This window comes from Macrobrachium rosenbergii, chromosome 19 (genome assembly GCF_040412425.1).
Source record: "Macrobrachium rosenbergii isolate ZJJX-2024 chromosome 19, ASM4041242v1, whole genome shotgun sequence".
NCBI classification, from domain to species: Eukaryota; Metazoa; Arthropoda; class Malacostraca; order Decapoda; family Palaemonidae; genus Macrobrachium; species Macrobrachium rosenbergii.
The window spans coordinates 35,422,458-35,449,905 of NC_089759.1; the positions used below are offsets into that span (position 1 = coordinate 35,422,458).

The following is a 27,448-nucleotide window of genomic DNA, read 5'->3' on the forward strand; positions in this document are numbered from 1 at the left end:
AGGCGCGAGCTTATGGGGATAAAGATAAAAATTGACGAAACGGAAACTGTTAAAGTTATCAGTATTAGTTCAGGGGCGACATACGTCTCAATACGGAATGCCCCATTTGAAATGAACGATGAAGTAATCATTGTGATTCTAAGTAAATATGGCAAAGGAGAATCAATAAGAAATAACAGGTATGCACAAGGTCCTTTTGAGGGAATGTTAAATGGAACGAGAACATTCCGTCTTCTGTTTATATACTTGGGCATAACATTTCGGTTCTATACAACGGCCAGAAACGAACATGCTATAAATGTGGTAATGAAGGACATCTGGCTAATGATTGTGTTGTAGACACATTAGGAAAAATATTTAGACTGAGGAGGACTTTCCGGACATGAATAAAGGAACGACAAAAGGAAACAATGAACCCAGTACAGCTGTGAAAGGGCAAGGAGGACCACTGATGAATGGTAAGACGGTCGAAAATTTGGAAAGTAATGTTGGGAATGAGCAAAACAAAGTCGTAATCACCGAGGATATTCAAGATACTGAAGATGAGAGTAAGGAACCAGAAGAATTGATGCCAAATTCAGAAGCGAACGAAACGGCAGATACACAGATTACAGAAGGAACGGAAAAAGCTGTGTCACAAGACCAAGGTTTTACAGAAGGTATTGCACTGGCTGAAATACATAACGAAGAAATAAGGACTGAGGATTCGGAAGATAGAGCAGTTTGGCAGGGTGCAGAAAGGACCAGTACACAGGATATGGAAGGAATCGATAACGTTTGGTTACAAGTTAATGGATTTACAGAATCTGAGTCAGACAGATGTGAAATGATGGGTAACCTTGGCGATAAAATAAGCGTGAAGCTGAAAAAAGATGACTTGGGTAGATGAAAAATATTGAGAAATTAGACGAAAAGGAAGAATCTTCAGATGAGAACATACACAAGAGAGATCGCTAAAAGGTCCAAAATTAATTGAATTTGAGAATAGAATAGTGCATCCATCTTATTTTTCGGGACTTGCATTTATTTAAATATTATAACTATTAACGTAAACGGTTTAAGTAATTTGATTAAACAGATTAAACTCATTGAATTTATGCCTGTGCATATGATAGACTTAATATGTGTACAAGAACATAATGCTAAAGAGAAAAATAGACTAGAGTATATTGGAAGACATTGCCATGTTATGTTAAATTCAACTCATTTATTAAAGGGAGGGACTGCGGTGTTTATAAACAAGCTATCGCAAGTGAAAATAATAAAAAATGAGATGAATACATAGGGCCAAATATGTTGTATTGCTGAAGTCGTATTCCGGGTCATAAATGTGTATGCCCCCTCGGGTAAGGATAAAAGGAAAGGAAGAGAAGAGTTGTTTAATACTGGTTTGTTATATTTTGCACGAAATAACTTGAAAAATGTTATTATAGCAGGAGACTGGAACTGTGTAACTGTCAAAGGGATCATGTCTCTACAGGTGACAAATGTTTCTTGTCCAAAGCCTTGATAAGCTTAAAAAATTCATTAAGGTTAAAAGATGTATGGGTTTTGAAAAACAATTTAGTAGACTTTTCAGGGAAAAGTCCGTTTGACCCCCCAAAAACACTCAAGGCTATAACCTTACCATTCGGGCCACTTGTGGGCACCCTTGCAGTAGCATTCAGTTGTGCAAATTTGGCCATGCATAGTGATCAATTGCTTGCCATTAGGCTACATTTTTCTCAGTTTCAGGGAAAAGTCCGTTTGACCCACAAAAAACCACTCAAGCTACCATTCGGGTCATTTTTGGGCACCCCTGCAATAGCATTCAGTTGTGCAAATTTGGCCATTTTCCATGCATAGTGATCAATTGCTTGCCATTAGGCTGCATTTTTCTCAGTTGCAGGGAAAAGTCCGTTTGACCCCCAAAAGACACTAAAGGCTCTAATTTATTTGATGCTCCAGAGCTCAGCAGTTTTTTTTTACTAGGTAGTGTTGTCATGCAGAACCTCAATGAAGATCGAATCAGATCTTCTTGCCAACATTATGCACCATTGTATATAATCAGAAATCGTAGAGTGAACTTTCGCGTGGAAAGATTTATGATATTCATGAAGGCACTCACGTCTGCAATGGGGACTGAGGAACTTATTCAAGTAGGATTTGTTTTGCTTTCCTCAGAACTGACTAGTTTACAAAGGCCTTGTCTATGGATAGACGCTCGTGAGATACAAGCCTTAATCCCCCCGCTTTTGCAATTTTCTGAAGTGTGATTTCATTAGAATTATGTATTATGATTTCCCAAAGGCATTGAAGAAACAAAGGAACACAGCTACATTAATTTTGCCAAGGTATATTGTAAATATAAGGTTATTCAAAGTCAAGAATTTGCATGAACGTCCGATTATCAATAAAATCAAAGCTTCCATTATACATAACAAATGGAAATCAAAACCATTTTAAAAGACAAAATATTTAAGCATTTCACGAAGAAGTTTTGTAAGACAAAGCAACGTATTCTAGGAAGTTTTGTGAGATTGAAAGCAATGTATTCCAGAATTTTTGTAAGATTGAAAGTAGTGCATCTCTGGAATTTGTGTAAGATTGAAAGCAATGTATTCCAGGAATTTTTGTAAGACTGAAAGCAGTGTATTCCAGGAATTTTTGTAAGATTGAAAGCAATGTATTCAAGGGATTTTTGTAAGGTTGAAAGCAATGTATTCTAGGAATTTTTGTAAGACTGAAAGCAATGTATTTCAGGAATTTTTCTAAGATTGAAAGCAATGCATTCTAGAAATTTTTGTAAGATTGAAAGCAATGTATTCTAGGAATTTTTATAAGATTGAAAGCAGTGCATCTCAGGAATTTTTGTAAGATTGAAAACAATGTATTCTAGGAATTTTTGTAAGATTGAAAGCAATGTATTCTAGGAATTTTTGTAAGATTGAAAGCAGTGCAACTTAGGAATTTTTGTAAGATTGAAAGCAGTGCATCTTAGGAATTTTTGTAAGATTTAAAGCAGTGCATCTTAGGAATTTTTGTAAGATTGAAAGCAGTGCATCTTAGGAATTTTTGTAAGATTGAAAGCAATGTATTCCAGGAATTTTTGTAAGATTGAAAGCAATGTATTCTAGAAATTTTTGTAAGATTGAAAGCAGTGCATCTAAGGAATTTTTGTAAGATTGAAAACAGTGCATCTTAGGAATTTTTGTAAGATTGAAAGAAGTGCATCTTAGAATTTTTGTAAGATTGAAAGCAGTGCATCTTAGAAATTTTTGTAAGATTGAAAGCAATGTATTCTAGATGTAAATGTGTGTAGTTTACTTCAGTCTTCGATTGTTCGCTTTGTATCTTTGTATCTTTGATTAGAAGAGTATTTTGAACGTTACAGTGATATCTGCCATTTTTTTTTTGCTTTTATTATTTTCACTTTATTTCTAAGACAAAATCTTATGGAACAGGACCCAATCTTTCAATTGCAAAATATCTGATTTAATAAATGAAAAGTTTAATCTCTCTCTCTCTCTCTCTCTCTCTCTCTCTCTCTCTCTCTCTCTCTCTCTCTCTGTATATACAGTATATATATGTGTGTGTGTATGTATGTTTATAAAGTGGTTTTGCAACTGATGTTCGCATCATTTAGTTTCTCTCGAAAATCATGAACCTGTGTGAACGAACCTGTTGTTTTGTGCTGCCGGTCCCGTTGGCCATCCCGCTGGAGTCGTTGGGTCCGCCACCACTTGACGAGCCGCACACCCCACCTCCTCCCCCTCCTCCTCCTCCTCCTCCTCCTCCTCCTCCGGCGTCTGCGGCGTCTTCCCTCCTCTTGGAGTCTTTAAGGTGTCGCCAGAGCCTCTGCTGGTGCCTCATGATGAGCCTCGAGAGCCTGGTCAGCTTGCAGAGGAGGCACTCGCACTCCTCGTGCTCGCACTTGTGGTTGGTCTTGCGACTCTTCTTGCCGTGGTTCTTGCAGTAGGTGCAGTGCTGCTTCCTCTTGCCCTTGCCCTCGCTCTCGTAGCCCCCGTACTCTGCAAAGAAAGGGACGCCGGGAATTACTGTACTGTAGGTTCTGCGGAATCAGTCTGGCTCTTGGGGTTTGAAAGAATGAGAAATGAAGCAACATATTTGGATCGTTCTGTAACGGTTGCTGCTTCTTCTTCTTCTTCAGACAGATCACTGGGCGCATATTTATTATTATCGTTATCATTATTATTCAGAATGAGTAAAAACTTACATAGACCAGTCCTGAGGCCATGTACGTGTACAACAAACAACTGAAGCTTATAAATGCAGGTAGCGCAAAAGAGAAAACACTAGAATGACAACATAAAGAATGAGGCAAATGAACAAACGCATAATATATGCTTATACAAGCAGCAATATAAGCCGGTTTTGCAAGATTATTTTTGGCCGCTTGAAGGCAGAATTATAACTACTCTTGATCTCTCTGCCAGGAAGGCTGGTTCTTCACAGTTTTAGGATTAAAAACTGTTGTGTTTTAGGCCTAGAAATGACAATTTCGGGAGCGTTACAATCTTATTTTTATTGCCATTCGTTTGCTTGTAATTGGAAAGTTTGTTTTATAAAGGGCCCTTAGAAACATGTTTTCGTGATATCTAGTTGAAATACTTTGCGGGTGAAACGTACCAAAAGTAGCTGCAATCATTTTAAGTAATCTTTTTTGTAAAAATATCAAAATTTTATTACCACTTATAAGGCCCTAAAACATTATGAGGTTTTTATAGTCCTTCTTTGTTGTAAACCTTTCAACTGTGAATTTTTAGGCTTTTGGTAGTCTCCCAATGTTTGCTTCTAAAAGAAAATCTAACTAAATGTGCGTCGTCTGAAAGCAACTCTAATCTGTGGATCGAGTCATCTGTAACAGCACTTAATATAGACTGAATAGCCATTTCAGTCGTTTAACTATTACCCCTTACGGATTGGACCAGACTTTTACCGCTACAACTTGGGAGATTTCATCTTTTTCATGACATGTTAAAACCACACCTATTGTTACATTAACGTTATCGCTAAGGGTTACCTTACGAGGGTAGTGCCATCCAGTGTTGCCGAAACGTGGAAATGTGGCCTCTGGTGTACAAAAGAGTGGGGTCTTCATTTTACGGTCTGCCACACCAAGTGTGGAGAAAATTTCCACACTCTTTTCATGGGTTTATTGGAGTCAGATATATTATTCGCATGTATCATATGATTCATTGACCTATATTCTCGGTCATTTGGATATTTATATATCTGTTTATATAATAGTGACTGAATAGAGAGCCATCAAAGAATGGGTGTTTACCCCGAATCATGAAGCAGCAGTAGTCTGTCGAACGATGTCTCAATTGACAGGTCGAATGCATACGACGACAGAGTGACAGCTAAGGTTTCCATCTAATTAATTTAACTTAAATCTATTTTAAATTGTTTTAATAAATGTACAAAGTGATTGTACTTGATAAGGGAAGTATATGGGAAATGATCTTTAGACTGTGAAGGGAAGTATGTATTGATTTATATGTTAGATTTGAATTAATTTAAAATTTAGGCGAGCGTGGGAAGTCAGTGGTGTGGAAATGTGGCAACACTGGACTCCTGTCAGTGTACCTCTTGTTGTGTACTTAAGGCACTTTAGGGTTGTTTGCAGCGTCCCTTTGTCCCCTAGCTGCACCCATATTTAACCCTTTTACTTTATCTCCATTCCCATTTCCTCTCTTCAATCTCGCTGTCCAACTACTCCAACTCCCTCCTTTTATCGTCTTAGGCGTTGAAAAATCGAAAGACAGAGGTTACCAATTACCGCACGTGTTGCCAAACCTTCGATTTACAGTACAACCTTCTACCCTGACATCGGTGTGGGATATATATGAATTAACTTTACCACAAAGAAGCTAACTAAAGGTCTGTAACGATATTAGCGCCATTCTTTATTTCGGCAGAGGGCTAATACGTTGGTTATCCGCTGACCTAACTGGTTTGGCTTCGCGTCTGTCAATGTTTGCGAAAAACCGTCGATTCGATGCTGCTGATAATATTTGTTCCGGCAGTTGCCTCATGACCATTACATGACGTATGGAGATTACCAGCATTACAAAATGCGCATGTACTCCATTGTAAAGAACCTAATTATTATTGTTATTATTATTCCACTTTTTATACTTTGAATATTGTTGTAATTAAGAATTCTCCAATTTTTACATATATAAGCTTGGCTACGGTGAGTATTGTCATTTCACAAAAGAAAAGCACAAGAACTGCTGTTCATTTTTTTTTGTAAACTGCTGTCTACTGACTGATGATACAGGTGAATGTACATACTGGTCTTTTATTGTTGTCAGGTCTTCTAGAATGGCCAGAGTCACCATTCACGGATCCCTGTGGTTCTTCAGCGCACTGATGGTAGCCGTATTGTTAGTGGCTGATCAATGACCGCTGGAAATGAGTGGCGTTCGTGAGAGTAAGTAGAATGGTTTGTTCGTCGTTGCTCCTATTAATGTTTTTTATGGAATGAGATGAAAGGTCATGATACTACTTAGCAGGTTTCCGCAGACAATGAAAGAGGGAAAATAAACATTTGCAATGAGAGCAGCATGATTCGAGTATCTAAGAGACAACATGAAACGCAAGATGCGATTAGCTACAAAATTAATGCAGATAAGTGGAGAAGACTGTTCTTGCATTTATCATCGAACAATGGTGCTATAACCAAAGACCACCAGATAATTAGCAGCCAGAAAGAGCGAATTTAATAAGAAGAGTGATTTAATGGGGAAATGGCGGGAAGATTTTTTTTTTTTTTTTTTTTTTTTTTTGTCACGCATAGATTCACTGACACAATTGCAGTAAACGTTAAAACACATCTTCAATCAACTGCAAGTAGGGGAGTGGAAATTTAAAAAATGATATTAAGAACTAGCCACAGAAAATAAGAAAAAAATAGCTTGTGTTTATTATATATATATAGACTCTGACATCAAACACTGAATTTCTGACCCGTGTACTGCCCGTCCGAAGGTAATTTGATCAGTGAATTCCAACTGAAGTTTATGTGCTTCTAAAGCACATAGTGTAAAAGACTAAATCGAGATGAGAATAACAAAACGACAAAAGATGCATTGGCAAGCCGATCATTCACGCCCAGTTTGTAATACAGAGATAGGAACCAACTGTAGACGACATAAAAAAAATATCTTAACAAAGATATATTTGTATCTTGACAAGAGAGCTTTTAGTCATCTATACGGGGCACACAAAACAGAGAATTTGTTGATATTGAGAACACTGTCAATGCGTCTGCGATTCATATCATAACAATGTTCCTTGCCAGTAAGGACAACACCAGCTCCCATGTGTTGTTAAGTACGTCCCAGTATTCCCACCGACCTCCCGAACACGGAAACGGCTAACGTACCCGACTCTGCACACTCCCATCGCGAGAAATAAAAGTATGTCCGTATGCGCTCGCATGAACTTTGGTGGTACGCTTACGCCATACAATCTGTTCCTCTCTCCTTCCATCTGCTTATGAATCTGAAGGTCAGGCCAGTCACTGGGGATTTGTTTTCAGCTGTTTATTCAGGCTTTTCACAGCATCTTCATTATAATCTTTTTTTTAGCTGTAAATTGACAATCAGTTTTTATTAGCTTTACGGTATAACGTGTTTTGACTTCTAGGTTTTAGCCTTAAATATTTTTTTGAAAGCTTTCATATTGTATTATTAGTCTATTTCAGATACCAAGTCTTCAAGAACTGGTCAATTTTTTAATATATATATATATATATATATATATATATATATATATATATATATATATATATATATATATATATATATCTTTCATGGTCTTAGGACAGAAGTCTCAGGCAGAAATCACTCGGTCCTTCTTCCTATTCCTCCGTTGACCATTGTTGACAAGACGCCAGCTCGCAGTACCAATACCAAATCGTTTCATTATACAGTACTTGTTTTCGTAGTATAAAAAAAAATAAAAACAGAAGAGAAATAAAATTGAAAGGTTACTGTGAAACACTTCTTTGTTGGTTGTCAAAGTTGTTTGTTTTGTGATTTTTGCTTACACTTGTAGTCGATGCTTTTATACTGTCGAGTTTTCAGACGTACATCGCACCTAAATCATACTTAACGGATGAAGTAAAGCCAACAAATCTTACAAAGCATTAAAGCAGGGACGGGGTACATAAACATCGTGTTGAAAATACGAAAACTGTTTATGCATGCCTGCTTGTGCAGGCAATATAATTCGTGTAAACATAATAATAAATATGTGCAGACCTATAAACATAAACAGCCCGCAAACGCACGCATTCATTTGTCCATTATGTATATAATTTTGTTGTAGGTCCTAAAGGCCAGTCAAGCTACAATCAGAATGTTTCTGGTAAAGTCAGTAGACTATTCATTAAAGATTTTTTTCTTCAAGAATGGTGATATATATGATTATCGTGTTGAAGTTACGTTAGCCAGAAGAAATGCGCAACAAATGATTGAGGCTATCTTGCTTTTACTTACATGATTTGCTAAATGGAAGCAGGTCAGGAACATTAATTTGTTCCCTAAGGTAAGGGAAATAGTGTGCGCGCAATAGGTGCGCAGTGTACTCTGTTAAACACTTCGTCACGTGAGATGCTATGATCGGAAGCTTTCATGGGCAGCGTGTAAGACGTTGGATACAGATGGCTTGGAGTGAAAGATTTTTAGTCCGTTATCATTACCTTGGTTGCTTTATGTCGTTGTTAATAGTATTAATAGTAATTTTTGCTGTTGAAAAAACCTCTTGGGAATATAAGTTGGCGGGCAGCGTGTAAGACGTTGGATACAGATGGCTTGGAGTGAAAGATTTTTAGTCCGTTATCATTACTTTGGTTGCTTTATGTCGTTGTTAATAGTATTAATAGTAATTTTTGCTGTTGAAAAAACCTCTTGGGAATATAAGTTGGCGGCTCATTACTATATGCCACCAACCTTAACATGTCGGGCTCAATTCTTGAGCAGTTAGACTTTGTTACCCTCGCTCCTTCAAGTGTCAGTTAGTTTGCCACGGAGTGAGGCTCTCCTTGAATCAGGCTCGAACAAGGTAATCCTGCGCGGGTAGGCCAGGGAATCAGGTTTACAGAGCGATGTTTGTTTATTATTTCTGTGCAGTCCTCGAATACTTTTAACTGGATTAGTTCGTCCTTCGGCCCGGAACAGACTACGTGTTCCAGGTGCATTTATGAGTAATATTGTGAGGGATTTATATATATATATATATATATATATATATATATATATATATATATATATATATATATGTATAAAATATATTCGTATATATATATCTGCTTATACAGAAACAATCATCAACGTACTCTTAGGTAATGACTGTTTCTGTATAAGCAGATGCACATATATATAAGAATATATTTTGCCCGAGATGCTAGTTTTCGTCTGATCGGCGGATAAATGAATTTCTAGCTAGGAAGCAAGTGCATTCACAATAAATCTCTGATTGCGGCTAAGCTGAACTGCTCGACAAAGCTTAGTTAAACGAATATAGTTACAGGTTGATCCCCAGTCGAAGCCTTTACAACACTGCCTTGGGTACGTTCTGTTAATTTGGATGTTTGTTCGTGCAAGACCTGACGGTATGAGAAGTGGATAGAAAAGCCTTAATGAAAACGCCATAATGACCTCGTCCATACAAAAGAAGCTAGCATGCAATAATTCCTCGAATGAGCATGGACAGAACTCGCCAAACGATATATCCTCAGGAATATAAACATCTCATGAATATAAACAACGTCTGAACAACAACAACAACCTCTGCAGTAAAATGCTAATGAGGAGGAAGTTCACCTTCAGATTGGATTAGAGGAAGGCGTTGGTGGAGGAGGAGAAGAGGTTTTTGGAGCCCAGGAACGAATCCTCCTGAAGGTTGCATCGTGGTGGCAGTGGCTTCCTGAGCCTTAAGGAGACGAGGTTGTCTTCTCTGAAAGTGAGAGGCTCGGAGGAGAATGTCTAAGGGAAAGGGAATTGATTGTGGCGAAGGGGAAAGATGAAAAAGAACATTAAAATTGAGGAAAAATGTGATGAAAAACTGAAAGACTTCGTGAGATTTCGCCATGTTTCAGAACGAGGCTCTTGAAAAAACGTCACCTGGGGATGAATGCCCTGCCCGCATGCCCTGTTTTGTTTATCATTATTGACTTGTTTATCAAGATGCATATCAGTACCTTTGTTTATTTTCATCTGCCGTCCCTCTGTTCCTCGTTTTCTATTTCCCGTGTGGGCCTATACTGAAAAAACCCGAGGGTGAGTTTCCAGTTTTGGTGAGCGAAACTGCAGAGAATAACGAGCTAACGAGACAAGGAAAAGAAATAGACCCTAAATTCGCTCGACTTTATCAAATGACAGAACCTACAAATCGCACGACTGCCTGTCCTTGTCTCTCTGTCCCTCCCTCTCTCTCTCTCTCTCTGCAAGAAGTGTGACTGAATTTGCTGTGTGGGTGAGAAGGTGCTTGCGAGATCACGTGTGACCTTGAGTTTGCGATTGAATAATGCACGGTTCGTACTGCACGTGTGCGTCGATTGCTTTTGGCTATTTCATTTTTTTTTATTTACTTGGTCGTCTTTGCTTTGACGTAATATAGGGGTTGTTACGGGCGTTATTTACCCTGAGTTTGTTTGATTTTTGTTTTACCATGTATTGTACATTTGCGTGTTAGTATTATAGATTGATATTTCCATAACTGAATACTCTATTGCAAATGGCGTAAAACGTACGTGCTAAAAATAAGCAACGCTAGGTTTTGACTTGGTATGATTTGCGATTAAACACGGAAAAGGAACACTCTTTATTCACTAACAATTTCCATTCGAGGAGACACCTCGGTCATTCATATTAAACTTGACAGATACACATCAGTAAAAGCAGTGGCGTACGGTAAATCAATTTTTTTTATGCCGCCATGACTCTTAATCATTTTTGTTTACATCTTGATTTTGCTGATGTCAGGAAAGTTATGTGGATCGAATTGTGTAAGACTTCTGTTAACGTTGGGTAAATGGTTTTTTTGGTCTACCGAATGCTGTCTTTTCGAGAATAAGTTTAGGCGAGAAACCAAATAGAAGTTGATTTCGTCCTTCAAATGGAGAAAAGTTATGGAAAATATTGATACACAAACAAGGGTCGGTTTTATCTTGCACGAAAATGAGTAATATCACAGATGACGAGTTTTGCGTTGACTGATGAATTAACATGGAGCGACGCCAGACTAAGCTATAAGGTAACCAGTCTAAGGAGGCCTTCACATCACCGGCCATATGACAAGTTTAACGTAGACTGATATGACAAGTTTCACGTTCACTGATTAATTAGCATGAAGCGACGCCAGACTAAGCTATAAGGTAACCAGTCTAAGGAGGCTTTCACATCACCGGCCATGACACAATCTGGAAAACAAGGAAAGTAAATAAATAAAAGTAAAAGGACGGAAAGTATCGCAGGCACTTCCTCGAGACGCCCCGCGGATTTTGCCGTCGTCTCGGGCTGTACGTGACTTTTGTGACGTGTTGACTCTTTAACTTCCCAGGGTTATGTTTTTGACGTTGACACACATATTTGCATATATGCCTGTATTAGAGTTCATATACATGTGCATGTCATTCAGTGCTGCACGATATACAATTACGCTTATACGATGCGTGTGAATCTGTGCGTGTAGGCGCAAGGGATTTATGGACAAGCAGATGTTCGTCACTGTAAAGAAAGGTTTAAGATTTCGATCTTTCTATACTATCAACAGTAGTTCTTCCTAAAAGGTAGAGGTGTTAGGAGATACTGAATCGAACAACGGCAGACTTATTTGAAAACGTAATTATGTCAACCCTGTATTCTTTAGGTCTCTCTCTCCTCTTTCTTAGTACTAACCTATTATACTATATTTTGTCCAAAGTATGTTCACCCATTCTCTCAGCATGACCAAGCCTCTTCAACAATTGGTTCATCTTTTCTTCTTACGTCATGAACATCATGCTAACCTTTAAACATGGCCTAGTTCCTTGTTAGGCGAATCGGCAGAGTTCTCGGCTAGCACTCTGCTAGGCCTGAGTTCGAGTCTCCGCCCGGCCAATGAAGAATTAGAGGAGTTTATTTCTGGTGATAGAAATTCATTTCTCGGTATAATGTGGTTCGGGTTCCACAATAAGCTGTAGCTCCCGTTGCTAGGTAACCAGTTGGTTCTTTGCCACGTAAAATAAGTCTGATCCTTCGGGCCAGCCCTAGGGGAGCTGTTAATCAGCTTAGTGGTCTGGTTAAACTAAGGTATACTTGTTATTTATACATAGCCTACTATACTGTATATACAAAGTGCTCACAATTCATCTCAGTACTTTTTGCCTCATCTTTCTTTCATGCTAATGAATTTTTACAAATTTCGTATACTCATATTTATACCTAGAAATTAAGCACAATGGGTTAATAATATTTTTCTATGCTTATTTTTGTCAAATTGACTTAATTTCTTAGCTAAAAATCGCAGGTTTCACTTAAGTAGAGTTTAAATTATACGTGTTTCGTCCTTAGACTTTGACGCGCAAACCCTCCCTTGTGGCTCCTATCCACAGAAGAAAAAAACCAATTTTTTCATAAAATATTTGAAAACTTCTTTTAGAGATTTATTATACAGACCTTCGTGAGTGCACGCTGTTTCCATTTATTATGGCATACCCTATCATCTGTTGCATATACATTTATCTCTCAAAACGAAAGTTGGCCATTAGATGAACATAAACGCAATACTTTGACTTACCCCTTCCTCCCCCTCCTCTCTCTCTCTCCCCACCACTTATCGTGCCGTCATTCACAACTCTTTCCACACCATTGTGGCTGAGTCATCCTCAACCATCCCTAGGGATGTCGAAGCCACCGAAACATTATTTCTATGAAAAAAAAAAAAAAAAAAAATACACGCGTCATCCCAAATGCGCTTTTTCCCCGGTCTTTAGTGTTCGGTATCTGTCTAAATCTGGTTTTCTGCCTCTCGTCGCGTGATAGGGTCTAATAAGAGAATTGGCCACGAGTTTCAAATGCAGGTTCTTTTGAAGGTCAGTCCCTAATCAGGAATTGTGTAGAGGGATGCGAGTGAAGGACACATTTCTTTTTATGTGGGTGTAGTTCTTCCTCTCTCTCTCTCTCTCTCTCTCTCTCTCTCTCTCTCTCTCTCATCTTATGACCTTTTGCCTAATTTGAATTTTCCTTTACGTTCTTAATAGATCTTGGTTGTCATCAAGTAAAGCGAATGATTCTATACTGAGTTCCTCGTTGGGAGAGTCGGTAGAGTTGTCGGCTAGCACTCGCTAGGCCCGAGTTCGAGTCTCCGGCCGGCTGATGAAGAATTAGAGGAATTTATTTCTGGCGACAGAAATTCATTTCTCGCTGTAATTTGGTTCGGATTCCACAACAAGCTATAGGTCCCGTTGCTAAGTAACCAGTTGGTTCTTAGCCACGTAAAATATGTCTAATCCTTCGGGCCAGCCCTAGGGGAGCTGTTAATCAGCTCAATGGTCTGGTAAAACTAAGGTATACTTAACTTTTTGATTCTATACTGAGACAAGAGCGTAGTTATGTCTTGTAATACTGAGGAAAGTTTCCATGCAAAGATGACTTTCCTATAAAGTGACAACAATGAGTGTAAGAAAACGAACACCTCTACACCTAGACGCAGGCTCTTTTCGTCTCATGGTTCTGTTGGCTTCAAAAGTCCATAGGCTCACCCCGCCCACGGTGGCAGGAACCAACTGAATTCAAAACAGCCGACCACATCTCACCTTGACCGAAGTTTCTTGTTACAGATAACTTGCAGATTTGTCGAGGAGATCATTTTATAGCTGTCCATTTTTATCTGTGGTCTAACCGTCTGCTACCAGTTCCCCGAAATTCCTTTGATATGTGTTATTTTATTTAATGGAATATTTTTATGTGCTTATAATACACATCACCATGGAGACCTGCCGATTTTTAAACGGCTCGTGTGTCATCACCGAAAGGAAACCATTTTGGAGAATAAGTTAGGAAATTCAGGATACGTCACTCGACCAGTTTTGTTATTTTAAAAATTTTACCAGTGTTCAGAGAGGGGAGGTTAAACGTAGAGATAGCAAGTGACAATGGATGCGTGCAGCCGATTGCCGTTGGAGAATGTAAATTTCAAGTGCACTTTTGAGGAGTTACATTGTTAATTATTTTACACAAAGTGGATAGAACACTTAAATTGTAAATTACTGCTGGAAGTACTTGAAAGTCCAATGCATGGTTTATAACGGTTGAAGGCCGGTTTTACCCCGTCCCTTATTTTTATGAGAAAATAGAGTAAAAAAAATATTTATATATAAAACATACATTCAATACATAATAAGCCAGATAGACAATGTTTTAAATAACCAGTTCCTAAACTTCTTTCACCATTCTCTAAGAACGTGCTGTTAAATTTTTCTAAAGCTTTTGGCCTCCTATGACAGAAATTTTGTATTAATGGTGATAGACGATAATAAGGTAGCCTCTCCTGACGTGCGTTCTCTCTCAATGCCTCGGGCTTTCGGTCCCTCGGCCACGCCACTAATGGAAACATATACCCCCTTATGGGTTGATCATTGCATTTTGGAAATTCTGTTATTTTCGTAATAAAAGTGCCTAGCAATGTATAGAAGTTAGTGATCTCATTCCATTTTATAACACTCGAATAGACAGACTCACTTCTGCAAAGCATTGGAGAGATTTCAAGTGCTCTGTGTCTATATTTCGTTGTTTCTTCTCTATCACTGTTTTCTGTTGCCACTTTTCGTTCGTCCGTTCTGCTGAAGTTTGCTATGAATTTTAGCAGCCTTGTTGCCTTGCTCACGATGAGTGTACGAACATTTGAATATTAATAATAAAAACAATTATGATGATATTAAGAGCTCATTTTTAACTCTTGTGTATACACGATTTAAACGCATGTATAACCTCATGGGGTCTTGCAAACAAAATGTAAACACAGCTGTATTGACAAGCATATGTGCATCTCAACTTTATTCTCGCGGTACCGACCTGCAGACAATATTATATCTCCTCAAGGTCAATGGAGAATGCTGTGTGTTAAGCACAATCTATTTATATCGAAACCGGTTTGGAATCTCCGTGTACACAGGCAGCGTTTGAAACATTGATGAACTGGTAAATATCCATCTGTTGTCATATCGTTGTAATTGCTGTTGTACTTGACCTTATAACTATTATTGCTGTTGACTTATCTCCAATATCGACAGTTGTTAAGTTTAGCTTTCATACCGAGTGCTTTGAACACTCTTCCTTTCGATGATTGAGCGTTTCACTAGGCCTAGGTCAGATAAGACAGTTTTGTAATGTAGGCCTATTTAATTTATATCTTGAAATTTGCCGGGGTAATGATGATAAGGGAAAGTCAAATTCTTTTTCCATGTGTAATGGAGTTGGTCAGTTAATGTACTCTTTCTGTTTATGGATTTATTTCGTTTTGTATCCTGCAAAAAAAAAAAAAAAAATTATTGCATTTATTGCTTGTATGTACGCGCAAATAATCTATAGTACTAGAAAGTCAAGTATACCTTAGTTTATCCAGACCACTTAGCTGATTAACAGCTCTCCTAGGGCTGGCCCAAATTATTAGACTTATTTTACGTGGCTAAGAACCAATTGGTTACCTAGCAACGGGACCTACAGCTTATTGTAGAACCGTAGCCACATTATAGCGAGAAATTAATTTCTATCACCAGAAATAAAGTCCTCTAATTCTTCATTGGCCGGTCGGAGAATCGAACGCGGGGGCCAGCAGAGTGCTAGCCGAGAGCGGTACCCACCCATCCAATGAGGAACAGTTCTTTAGTACTAGAATTCGTCATTAAGCAAGTACAATATTTATGGTAAGTTGCTTATGAGACTAATTTCCTGTTAACTTCGGAAAGTTTTGGGAAGTTAGGAGACCCAGTCGATAGAAGAGAAGTCGTTGGAAGTCATTTACCATAACAAACTGAAGAACATTGGATGTGTATGCGAGAATTAGGGCCTGCTTTCAGCCTGACTGTTAATTTGTAACCAAGTGATTCGTAAGTCCAAGATAGTATTAGAACGAGGAAAAAGTAATGTAAAACTATGACGGTTTCATAATACGGGTGAAAAGGGAAATGTTTATTACTTAACTTTCTTCGAGGGGGTGGGGAATTGCAAAGACTTTACCTGGCAACAGCGTCGTCGTATACCACTCGTTTTTGGATGAAATCAAATTCCTTTTCGCCACATTTTCCTTTTGTTAAAAAATCACGAAGACCAGTTTATGGCAACAGTATAGCTTTCTTCGACTCTCTCTCTCTCTCTCTCTCTCTCTCCCCCCCTCTCTGTTATTATGTGTATAGTAAGTGCTTAGATGGGTGAAAAACCGAAACCCGATACGTAACAAGTCATCAAATACCGCAGAAAGAAGACTTTGCAGAATGCAAAAGCTGTTTGAAGGACATCGTTGTATATCATGACTTTTTACTGGGAGATGAGTCGAAAGCTGTCATTAGCCAAGACATTTTATCACTGGTGACGGTACTACTTTGAGACAGTGTGTAACAGTAACACTGTATTACTTGTCAGTGAATTACCCAAGTTTGCTTCTTTGTGACAGGCGTCTTGCTGTGTGGAGTCATAGACTCATACTTCCTTTTTATCATTACTATTAGAAACGAGCTTGATAACGCTCGCTACGCCGCTCCCGTCATGTCTCCCCTACCCTCCCGATCCCCTACCTACCCCACCCCCACCCGGGTCGGACAAACAGGTTTGCAGGAGGAGGGTGGATGTGTCATGTCTCCCCTACCTTCCCGATCCCCTACCTACCCCACCCCACCCGGGTCGGACAAACAGGTTTGCAGGAGGAGGGTGGATTTGTCATGTCTCCCTCTACCCTACCTACCCCGCCCCCACCCGGGTCGGACAAACAGGTTTGCAGGAGGAGGGTGGATGTGTCATGTCTCCCCTACCCTCCCGATCCCCTACCTACCCCACCCCACCCGGGTCGAACAAACAGGTTTGCAGGAGGAGGGTGGATTTGTCATGTCTCCCTCTACCCTACCTACCCCGCCCCCACCCGGGTCGGACAAACAGGTTTGCAGGAGGAGGGTGGATGTGTCATGTCTCCCCTAGCCTCCCGATCCCCTAACAAGAAAGATCCACTCGGATGTTATTATTATAGACAGATGTGCGGTTTCTGTTTTATGTCTGTTCAAGTACAGGTTTATTTAACCCCAAACAAAGTCATTTGTAGTGGTTAGGGTCCTTGTCAGTTCTTTGAAAGAAAGTGGCAATATGCAAAGAACTCGAAAAATAGTTGTTGCTGAACATCCCTCAGTTTTGCTCTTGATGAATTATTCAGTGTCATTCAAGAGATCGTGGGGATTATTCTTTCAGCTCATTACTGTCTCTTAAACCGCCATTGTGTTTCTTTCTCTTTCAGAGATTTTCCTTTCACAGAGGTCAATTTTAAGAGATAATTGCCCCTTTCTCAAGAGACCATCGCGGTCAACTGACTCATCTTAAAATGCGAAGCAGTCTTGTCGAATTCTTGATTGCAGAAACTTCAGAACGCATTATCCTATAAATGAAAATTTATATTTATTAAAAGTTTATGTTGAAGAAAACTGTGATGGTACTTTCAGTATCAATCACTATTAGAGAGAGAGAGAGAGAGAGAGAGAGAGAGAGAGAGAGAGAGAGAGAGAGAGAGAGAGAGAGAGAGCAAGTGCATATTACACACTGGTGTTATTGACAACGAGGATTCAATATTTCTTCACTGGCAACTCTCGCTGGCCAATATACGTTAATTATCTTGTGACTGCTACATGTGTTAACAGCACATGATAAAAATGTTCACCACGACATTATGAACAGTAATCTTGAATTTCATTAGTAAAGAATAAGCCACTCTCGGCTTTCGGATAAGCTGGTGTTTGGCTCGTCACCCAACGCTCCGGCCGCTGAAGAGATACCCCTAACAGCATTTTAGAACATTGTATCACTCGTCAGTTAAATTACCCGAGTTTACTTCTTTGTGACAGACGTCTTGCTGTGCGGAGTCATACGTCCTTTTTATCTTCACTATTGGAAACGAGTTTGAGGACGCGGGCTACGGTATGTTTTCACTTGCGCGAAGATTGCAATTTTTTTTATTTTTTATCAGTTTTCACGGTATATCACATATGTGGAAAAGTAAAGGAATTTTCGAAAATTCCTAAAAACAAAAACTCCATATTGCACACTGTACATGATGGCTCTGAAAAAAATCTAGGTATATTTGTGCATGCTTATATAACATTTAAATTCGTAGCTTTTACCTTGACGTATGGAAAGTACTCTGCCCACCCTGTCCATGCGTGAATAGTTGTGAAAAGTACCAAGTTTGATAAATAATACGCGGTACTTTTCAATTATTATATATTTCTATTAACTACTGTGTATATGTCAGGGGGTATTGTTGAAAGAAATCGTTTAAAATGGGATATGTAGAATTTGTATTGCTATTCGAAATCAGTAAACCTTTACGCGTAACAAACATAAGAGGCCACTAACATGTTATAAAATGTCCATAGATTAAAAAAAAAAATGAAAACATCTGGATCAGTCATCAAATAAATAAATGAACTCTTAACAGCAATATGTGAGTTCTAAGGTAACGGTGCCTCTCGATAATGCAGCCTCAAACTTATATCCATCGATAATGCCGAGCCTTATATTATCGTGGCACTTGTACTGAAATCACTAATTCCATTCTTTGTCGCGAGATTAAAGTCTGCCGAAGGATTTTGAAACCGACTTCGAAATTTTACCAAACTGCAGTCTGTGGTTTTCAGCAGCCAGTGCTCATTACACTGATTATCTTTTTCTCAAAAAGGTGCTTCTGATTTTTTTTCTGAAGAAATGAAGTTGGCAGGAGACAAAAACAAGTTTTCCATAATGCAATGAAAATTGGATATTAGCAAGGTAGAATTTATAGAAAATGGGAAAAATTTCTGGCTATCTCTTTCTCTCTATTTTTCCACATGCATTCAAGCGTGTATTGGACTTGTATGCACGTATATAGAAACAGAGAGAGAGAGAGAGAGAGAGTTAAGTATACCTTAGTTTTACCAGACCACTGAGCTCATTAACAGCTCTCCTAGGGCTGGCCCGAAGGATTAGGCTGATTTTACGTGGCTAAGAACCAATTGGTCACCTCGCAACGGGACCTACAGCTTATTGTGGAATCCGAACCACATTATAGCGAGAAATTAATTTCTATCACCAGAAATAAATTCCTCTAACTCTTCATCAGCCGGCCGGGGGAATTGAACTCCGGCCCGTCGAGTGACAGTCTGAAGCTTTACCGACTCAGCCAACGAAGAACTTAGAGAAAGAGAGAGAGAGAGAGAGAGAGAGAGGAGGAGCAGTTATGCCCTGTAAGCAAAGGGTAGCCTAGTAACAACTACAGCTGAGGATCAAGAAAGCGTGAAATAACTTCAACAACAAGTAACATTAAACTGCAAGAAGACGACGAAGCCGATAGGAATGACTTTCATAATTGTCGCTGGGACTCCAATCAAGGCGCCTTGGCCTCACTTAACCCCAAACGATCTAATCTTCCGAAGTATCGTCTTCACGCAATCACCACCACCACCACCACCACCAACACCTCCCCCAACCGCAAGGAGGGGTCTTACCCTCCCACTTCCCTCGTTCCTATCCAAGGATCTAACCTCCCCGTTCCTATCCCTTCCCTTCGTGGAAGTGGTGGCTGTTTCGTCTTAATGGACTTACAGCACTTCGTGGCGGGATATCAGGCGCGCAGATATAGGGTTCGAGGTCGCAAACGCAAGGGCTCCCGCAAAACTTAACATCAGCAGAAGGGGTGATTAAAGGCAGTCCGCAATCCAAGGATGTAACGATGTCAGCGACCTGGAGGCCTGATCAGCAACAAGGGGAGGTTCGAGGAAACGGGCAGCTTTCAAGGCTATACCACGAATAGTGACTTGGCAGCAAGCAACAACCGACATCACGTTCTTCTTCTCTTTATTTTTTGCTAGCAATTTATAACGCTATTGCATGCGATCTCCGGCCGAAGAATATTTTTGGCTTTTATCAAATCGATCTGCCTTTAATATTGACACCTTTTTACTCCGCTGTCGTTTTGTTCTAGATGAAAACGAATTTAATGTTCTTGCCGGATGGTTTGGGCGACTTACAAGCTAACGCGACTGCAGACGCTATCACAGGTGTTCCCCCTTCTGTCGTGTTTCGGACCTGTCCTGTTAATCTGGCATGGGTGGAGAATCGTCTATGTCCTGAGAGCGAGTTCTCTCACGACACCTCTCAGGAAGCCTGGAGAATATTTCGTCCAGCCATACTTCGTCTACGTATAGCTGATATCGACATTTTCTGTCTAAGGAAACTTTTTAGGCTCTTGCAGTAAAAGATTAGCTTGTAAGACTGGTAGTGATTTGCCTACAAAGTACAGTTTTTATAGATGACGCTTCCTTGGTAACGAAAGAATGACTCAGAATCAGCCTTAATTCCAAATGAAAATATATGATCTGTTCGTTCAGGTTATTATCATTTCTAAGACAACTGAATGAAGTAATTCTCTATTAATGATTGAACCTGGTGTTGTGGATCATATATCCCTTACTTTTCATGTTTTCTTTCATCAACCTTTGCTATCGTGACGGGGTTTTGTTATTAAACTAAAAAAAAAAAAAACTCATTTTCGCAAGAAGTTATCTGGTAACTGTGGTGAAAGTAGGGACCCTTCGCGTCTCGTGAGATGTGAGTAAATAGAGATGGCTGTGATAAAGTGAAAACCCCTTATGCAATCATGACGAAAAACCAGTCCTCTTGGACTCATTTCACGAAACCTTATCTCTCTTTTGAAAAGGCCGTCCTTGCGGTGTTTGGAAATTTGTTTCTCGTGTTTAAATGTTAAATATTTCAGTTTCCTTCTCTGTGGGGAATTTAGATGTCTTGGAAGTAAAAAAGTGGTGGGTTTGAGACTGCAATAAATTTAGATGTACTAGGGATCAGAAAAAGAAAGGCTATTGAATTGGAAATTATAACTTTGTTATTGTGTCCTAGATGATTTATTGCCATGAGAAGATAAAAAAAAAGCAAGTTTCTTATTCTTTCAAGTAACCAAGTAATGCCTCCACACTTATTGATGTGCATTAATTCTGTTTATGAAATTCAATGACTTATATTGACATATGAATCTCTTTCAAGCAAGCAAAGTTAATTTAGCGCTGTTTATTGGGTCAGCTATTTAGAGCTATATTTTTTAGATGCAGCTTCGGTGTCTAGTGGAGTTTTTGAAATTTTTAGGATGCAGATTGATTCCTGCCACTTCTGGTCAGTGAAAAATGTACAATAAACTTTCCAAAATCCAGTTTTCGGTTCAAGGACAAGTTCAAGGAAGAAGTCGTTAAAATGAACATCATTAAGAAAACCGCTTTTTAGTATTTGCTGGTCAATGGTGAGTTATTTTCCATAACGAAGGTCATGTATTTTAGTTCATTAATAACTGAGCTCCTCTCTGGAGAAAAGGCGGGCAGGAGCAAAAGATCTAGAGAGAGAGAGAGAGAGAGAGAGAGAGAGAGAGAGAGAGAGAGAGAGAGAGAGTCAGCACATATTGATAAGAGAAACGTCTGTATTAACCCCAAGCAATTATCGGATTCCTTTACGCGTGTTTTGAGGAATGGGGAGAGCTGAGAAGTTATGTTAGTAACACACCTGGTTTTCTCTATCATCACATACTGAAGAAGAGCCCTGTTAGAACAGCAGTTTTATTGCAGCCTGAAATTAGGAGATGCTTTATCTGACTGTTGAGGATTCAGTGAAAATTGCGAGATTTTCGCCGGGTTTGGATCCAGGATTTTGCGTGGCTTCGTTTATCGATAATTTCACTGATTTAACGAAAGCAACAGCTGCTTCTTGTTTGGTAAATCACGCAGAGTATTTGGGTAACTTTTGGTAATAATCGGGCGTAGTAATTGGGCAACTTTGCTAATTGTGCCTTTATATTTAAGAAAGAAAACTAACATATACAAAGTATTCGGGAAAATATGCGAATGGAATCTTCGTTTTCTAATTTGGATTATACCATGTTGTTGTAAATTGGTTATGACTGAAGAAAATTGTTTTTTTTTTTTTTTAAGAAATGTTCAAATTCCGTGCGAGTAATTTTGCGAAATTTTCTTTAAATCATTATGTCGAAATCATTTGAAAAATATTTTAGTTATATACGGTAGAGTTTTGATTTATTCTAGAACAGTGGTTCCTAAAGTTTTTCAGTCCCGATACCCCAAAATTCAACTCCAAGTCAACTGGATATCCCCAATATCAGCCCGCCACTCCCAAAATATCTTACTGCTCTGTGCAATAAAAAAAAAATATACACCAATAGCCAAAATAACGTATAAACAATAAATGTATGACTACTCATATGGCAACACTAGACACTCAGCTGCTGCTGGGGGGGGCGGGTTGGGGGGCGGGTTACAGCGCTGTGAAGCTGGAGAAACCTCCTAAGATGATAAATTTTGAGCCCACGCCACGATTGAATCGAGGAAACCTCCTTTAATTTAATATTTTTCAGGATGCCTTTTTCGATACCCCCAAGAACCGGTTCTGATACCCCCTGGGGGTATTGAGGCACTACTTTAGGAACACCTGTTCCAGGACAAGCTAATTGTTCAATGCTTCCGTGATTCACTAAATTTCTTAACATTTAGTATGGTGAGAACTAACTGGCAATACTGTATCACGTAAAATAAATCTAATCCTTCGGGGGGCAAGCCCTAGGAGAGCTATTAATCATCTCAGTGGTCTGATATACTTAATTTTCAACTGTGTCCATTGTTAGAACTATTCCCGTGGTAAATTTCACTGAGAGAGGAATCACATTTTTATTCACGGTTTGGGATGTGATAAGGATGCGGAATTTCATCTGAACACAGTAACCTAACAACAGCGTTAAACGCATGACGTGTGGAGCCTTAGGGCATTCGTTACAGCTTTTTGTTTTTTCCTAGAATTGTGGGACGGACCATTAACTTCATTTGCACTACTATAACCTAATTTTTTACTTTGTGGCTTCCTTCTTTAGTTTCTTAGCTCTCTCTCTCTCTCTCTCTCTCTCTCTCTCTCTCTCTCTCTCTCTCTCTCTCTCTCTCTCCTTCGACGAGAAGGTAGGGAAGAGATTCTGGTTGTCAGTCATACTGAATTCTGTAATCGGAACGAAAATGAATTAAAACGACTGCCAGTTAAGAAGGAACGTTACAGTTTTGTCATCTTTTATTGGAGAAAATATACAATGTTTTACATTTTTAACAGTACTACAATCAGAATTTAATCAAAGTTAACTTAACTTTACCAAAAACAAATATAATTGTATCGTACCATTCGGGTTGATAAATATTTTATCATGTACATTTTACAAATAATCTATGTATTTCAATGTTAGTATTTTTCTAGAGTTACCCATATAAGATTTTATCAGTAGACATCTATTTTTTATTATCCTTGATTTTGTAAACCGTCTAATAGTATCGTTTTCTTGTATTCCTGCTTTGTGGGTTAACCAAATCCCAACCACATAGTCACAAATCAAAATTGCAGCAGCGTTCCTGTCCTTTTTTGATTGTGCTTCAAAATCCAATTTTAAAATTTTCAATAAACTTTTTGTCTTGATGTGACACAGTTCATATAATAAATCACAAAACCAATTAAGCAGTTTCTTGTTACACTTACAGAAATAAAATAAATGCATCACATTTTCTGGTTCTTTGCAGTTTTCATACAGTTTACCATTTGATATTTTCATCATATGCAATCTGTCTTTTGTGGCCAGAAATTCATGAATATATTTGTACAAAATTTCTCTATCGTAACTGTTAATCCATTTCCTGTTAACATTTCCCCAAGTAGTTTTCCATTCAAATAAAAGGTATTACTCTTCAATTTTTGGGTTGAACTTCTCATCTCTCGATAAAAACCCCTAAATATTCGTAGAGTTCACATTTGGGTAGTTTTCCATCTTTATTGCCTTTCGTAAGGTTGTTGCTATGTCACCGTTGTAGGGGGAGGATACAATAGCTATATCTGTCATATTTTGTTCAACCTCCAAAAGTAATAGTTCCTCATTGCCTCATTTTTCTCAAAGAGAACTCGCCATTTCACGTTCAAGGCCAATAGCTTGTAATCTGTGCTATCACCAGTCGTACACCAGAGCAGTACCGGGATGGGTTCCGGCCATTTCATTGCCTTTATTTTTCTTCAAGGTCCTGTTTTCATGCCAACAGTCTCTGAAAAGTAATTTCTTTAGTCTTATATTAGCAATTTGTGCTTCATAACTGCAATTATCGTTGACTTGTATTGTATTAGATTATCTGTATCTTTGTGATTCAGCAACACGAGGCACTGCAAGACCCCAGACGACAGCGGCTCTGTATGGCTGTAAGCTCTTGAAATTGGGGACAAGAGTTAACAGAAGGTCAGCGGTTAGACAGAATTGTTCATTGTGCGTAAGAAGGCCGATCTGCTGAGGAGGCCTCTGTGTCGAGATGTGAAGCATCTGTCAGCTGCTGAAGTTTTTGCGGATTTCTTCATCCTTGTTACATCCATTAGAATATGATTGTAACAGTTGCTGTTATGTTATGTCCTTGTTATGTTCTTGATCAAGCAGGCAATTGCGGGAATGCAGGATCATGACCAGCATCCTCACTCGGGACGTCGTACAGTTCAGTGCGTTGTTGTCATACTTACTCTAGTTCTGACTGCAAATGCAAGCACATGGATAGCGGTGGTGTCACAGGGTCCTTAGAGTCAAGGACCCGCAAGAGTATTAGTCAGCTCGCAGCCAGTAAGCAAACCATTCTCTCTCTCTCTCTCTCTCTCTCTCTCTCTCTCTCTCTCTCTCTCTCTCTCTCTCTCTCTCTCTCAGATACAGCATGACTGATGTTGGTCGCTTGGATATCTGGTATTGAAATAGATGCCGAAGACCAGAAAATATCTAGTATACCCCAAGAAAGGGAATTGTTTAAATTTCCATTCGCTTATTCTGCTCTTTATATCTGCATGCCTGAGTGATTACTATTTTGATTAGGATACCGAGGAAGGTGTATGCTAACTGAAAGGAACGAATATGAAGCCTCTTAATATCATGGGCAAAAAAAGTGATGGAAGCACAAAACGGGTCGTAGAGTCCAGCTTCAAGAGACGGACATGAAGTCAGGGGATACAAAGGAAGGTAGAGGGTGTAGGAGTTTGCTTCACAACCTGATAAATTACGATAGAAGCGAAAAGTAGAAGTAGGAGTCTCTTCTCAATCAGTGTAGAAAGCGAGTCCCATTATAACAGGCGCAACGCTAATCATACCCGAAGAGATAGACACGGGCACTTCTTCAAGCAATACAATTTGAAGACATAAAGCAAATGTATCCCCTCACAAGCGCGCAATCATATAAACGTAACTGTTCTTTGTGGGTAAAATTTTTTTCTATCTTAATAGTGGATAACCTTACTTTGTACCACAATAAGAAACAAAAATTAGAGCATACAATTTAAAAGAAGTGAATACCTGGAAATCTGAACCTAGATCTTTTATTTTTGTCTCTCCCTGTTTCAACTTTGTCACTAACGCAGTCATTCCATACAAGTCTCTGTCTCTTGTAATACCTGGATGAGTTCGGTTGACGCAATCGGTTACGCGCAAAAAAAATTTTGTCAGTCAATCTATGCCTACAAAATAGCCAGGTCTCGATAGACTGTACTGCAATATCTCTGTCGGTTAGCTAGAAAATATTCATGACTATTTGTCTCGTTGTCATAGTAATTCGCAACTAGCAACATCCAATTTGCCACGCGTTCTAGATAGGTTTGAACACGAGTCGATTTTTTCTCTTGTTTTCGTTGCATGAGCTGAAGCTCGAGCTAGAATTCTGCAGTTGTATCAGTTAATGAAAATACACACAAACACCTTTTCGTCCACGCTCGCTCGCACATCCAGTCGTTAAGCGAACCATTATGAAGCCTCTCTCTCGGGTGTCAGGAGGAATGATGGCTGATGAATATCTCCGAATAAACCGACCTCTGGTTCGGCGCCTTATCTGTGTGACCTCGTTAAATGCGCCTTCATTAATAAAAGCTCTTAATGCATCGTGCCGGAGTGACAGTGAGATATATTCGTAATACATTTCCGTGTTTTATTTCCTGGAATTTTTTGTGGAGAGGAAAAACTGAGCATACCTTAGTTTTACCAGACCACTGAGCTGATTAACAGCTCTCCTAAGCTGGCCCGAAGAATTAGACTTATTTTGCGTGGCTAAGAACCAGTTGGTTACTTAGCAACGGGACCTACGGCTTATTGTGGAATCCGAACCACATTATAGCTAGAAATGAATTTCTCTCACCAGAAATAAATTCCTCTAATTCTTCATTAGCCGGCCGGAGACTCGAACTGGGACCTAGCGAGTGCTAGCCCACAACTCTACCGACTTACCCAACGGAGAACTGGTGAGTGGTCGGGGTTAGCATACGTGGACGGGAGAGGATAATAGATATAGAAAGATAGAAAAACCATGCGGGGGGGAAGGGACTGATGAATGAGTAAATGGAGGATAAGAAACTAAAGTAAATTTTAGAAACAAAGTTGTGCAAATATAGATAAAAACGCGGGTACGGAGGATGATACATAGAAATACAAAACACGGCAAATAAAAGCGCTGAGAACGTCAAAGGAAGATGTATCACAAGCTGTAAGCTACCACTTCACAGAAGGTCAAGTGTGAATGTCCAGTGATAAAAGTGGAGGAGGAGGAGGAGGAGGAGGAGGAGGAGGAGGAGAGTGAGATAAACTTGACAAGAGTTAGGTTAAGTGAGGGAGGGTTTGGCGGAAGAAATCTAATGATTTTGAAGAGGATCATTGCTAGAATTGACGGAAAAAGTGAAATGAGTCTCTAAGAAAGATAGAGTAGATGAGAATCAATGGGAGATGAAAGTAAAACATAAGAATATCAGCTATTTTACTGACCCCATCACCTGTAGGAAAGCTTCCTTACATTCTTACAAATTCCAATAATTGCCACCAGGTGGCCATATTGTACTTACCCCCAACACCAACACTCAAAAATGGTCTTTAACATTCAGCTTTCTTCCATTTCTTGGATTTTATTTTATTTTTAGAAGCTCATTTCATAAATGTTATCCTTCAAATTCAGAAGAAAATAGAGTAAATTTTGCCAAAGTTACACAAAAATACAGTTAAAGAAAGTAGCGTTTTCCTTAGTTACTCATTTTGATAAATGTTACAACATGGACGTGTCCAGTAAGTATCCACATTTTCAAAAATCAAAACTGAATACCACAAAAAATATTTCATGAAGAAA

General features: G+C 39.0%; 1 protein-coding gene and 1 long non-coding RNA gene across 3 annotated transcripts in view; one reads left to right on the plus strand and one right to left on the minus strand.

Annotated features, from left to right (window-relative positions):
• The window catches only part of LOC136848827 (uncharacterized), a 318,864-nt gene that overhangs the window by 11,318 nt on the left and 280,098 nt on the right, over positions 1 to 27,448 (minus strand). For both annotated transcript variants that reach the window (XM_067121566.1, XM_067121567.1), the window contains exon 3: positions 3,661 to 4,010. In XM_067121566.1, the coding sequence (XP_066977667.1) occupies positions 3,661 to 4,010 (350 nt within the window). The remainder of the gene's footprint in view (positions 1 to 3,660; positions 4,011 to 27,448) is intronic.
• Positions 1 to 27,448, plus strand: part of LOC136848830 (uncharacterized) — a 63,517-nt gene that overhangs the window by 499 nt on the left and 35,570 nt on the right. The window contains exon 2 of the long non-coding RNA XR_010856151.1: positions 6,324 to 6,442. This is a non-coding gene — a long non-coding RNA (uncharacterized lncRNA). The remainder of the gene's footprint in view (positions 1 to 6,323; positions 6,443 to 27,448) is intronic.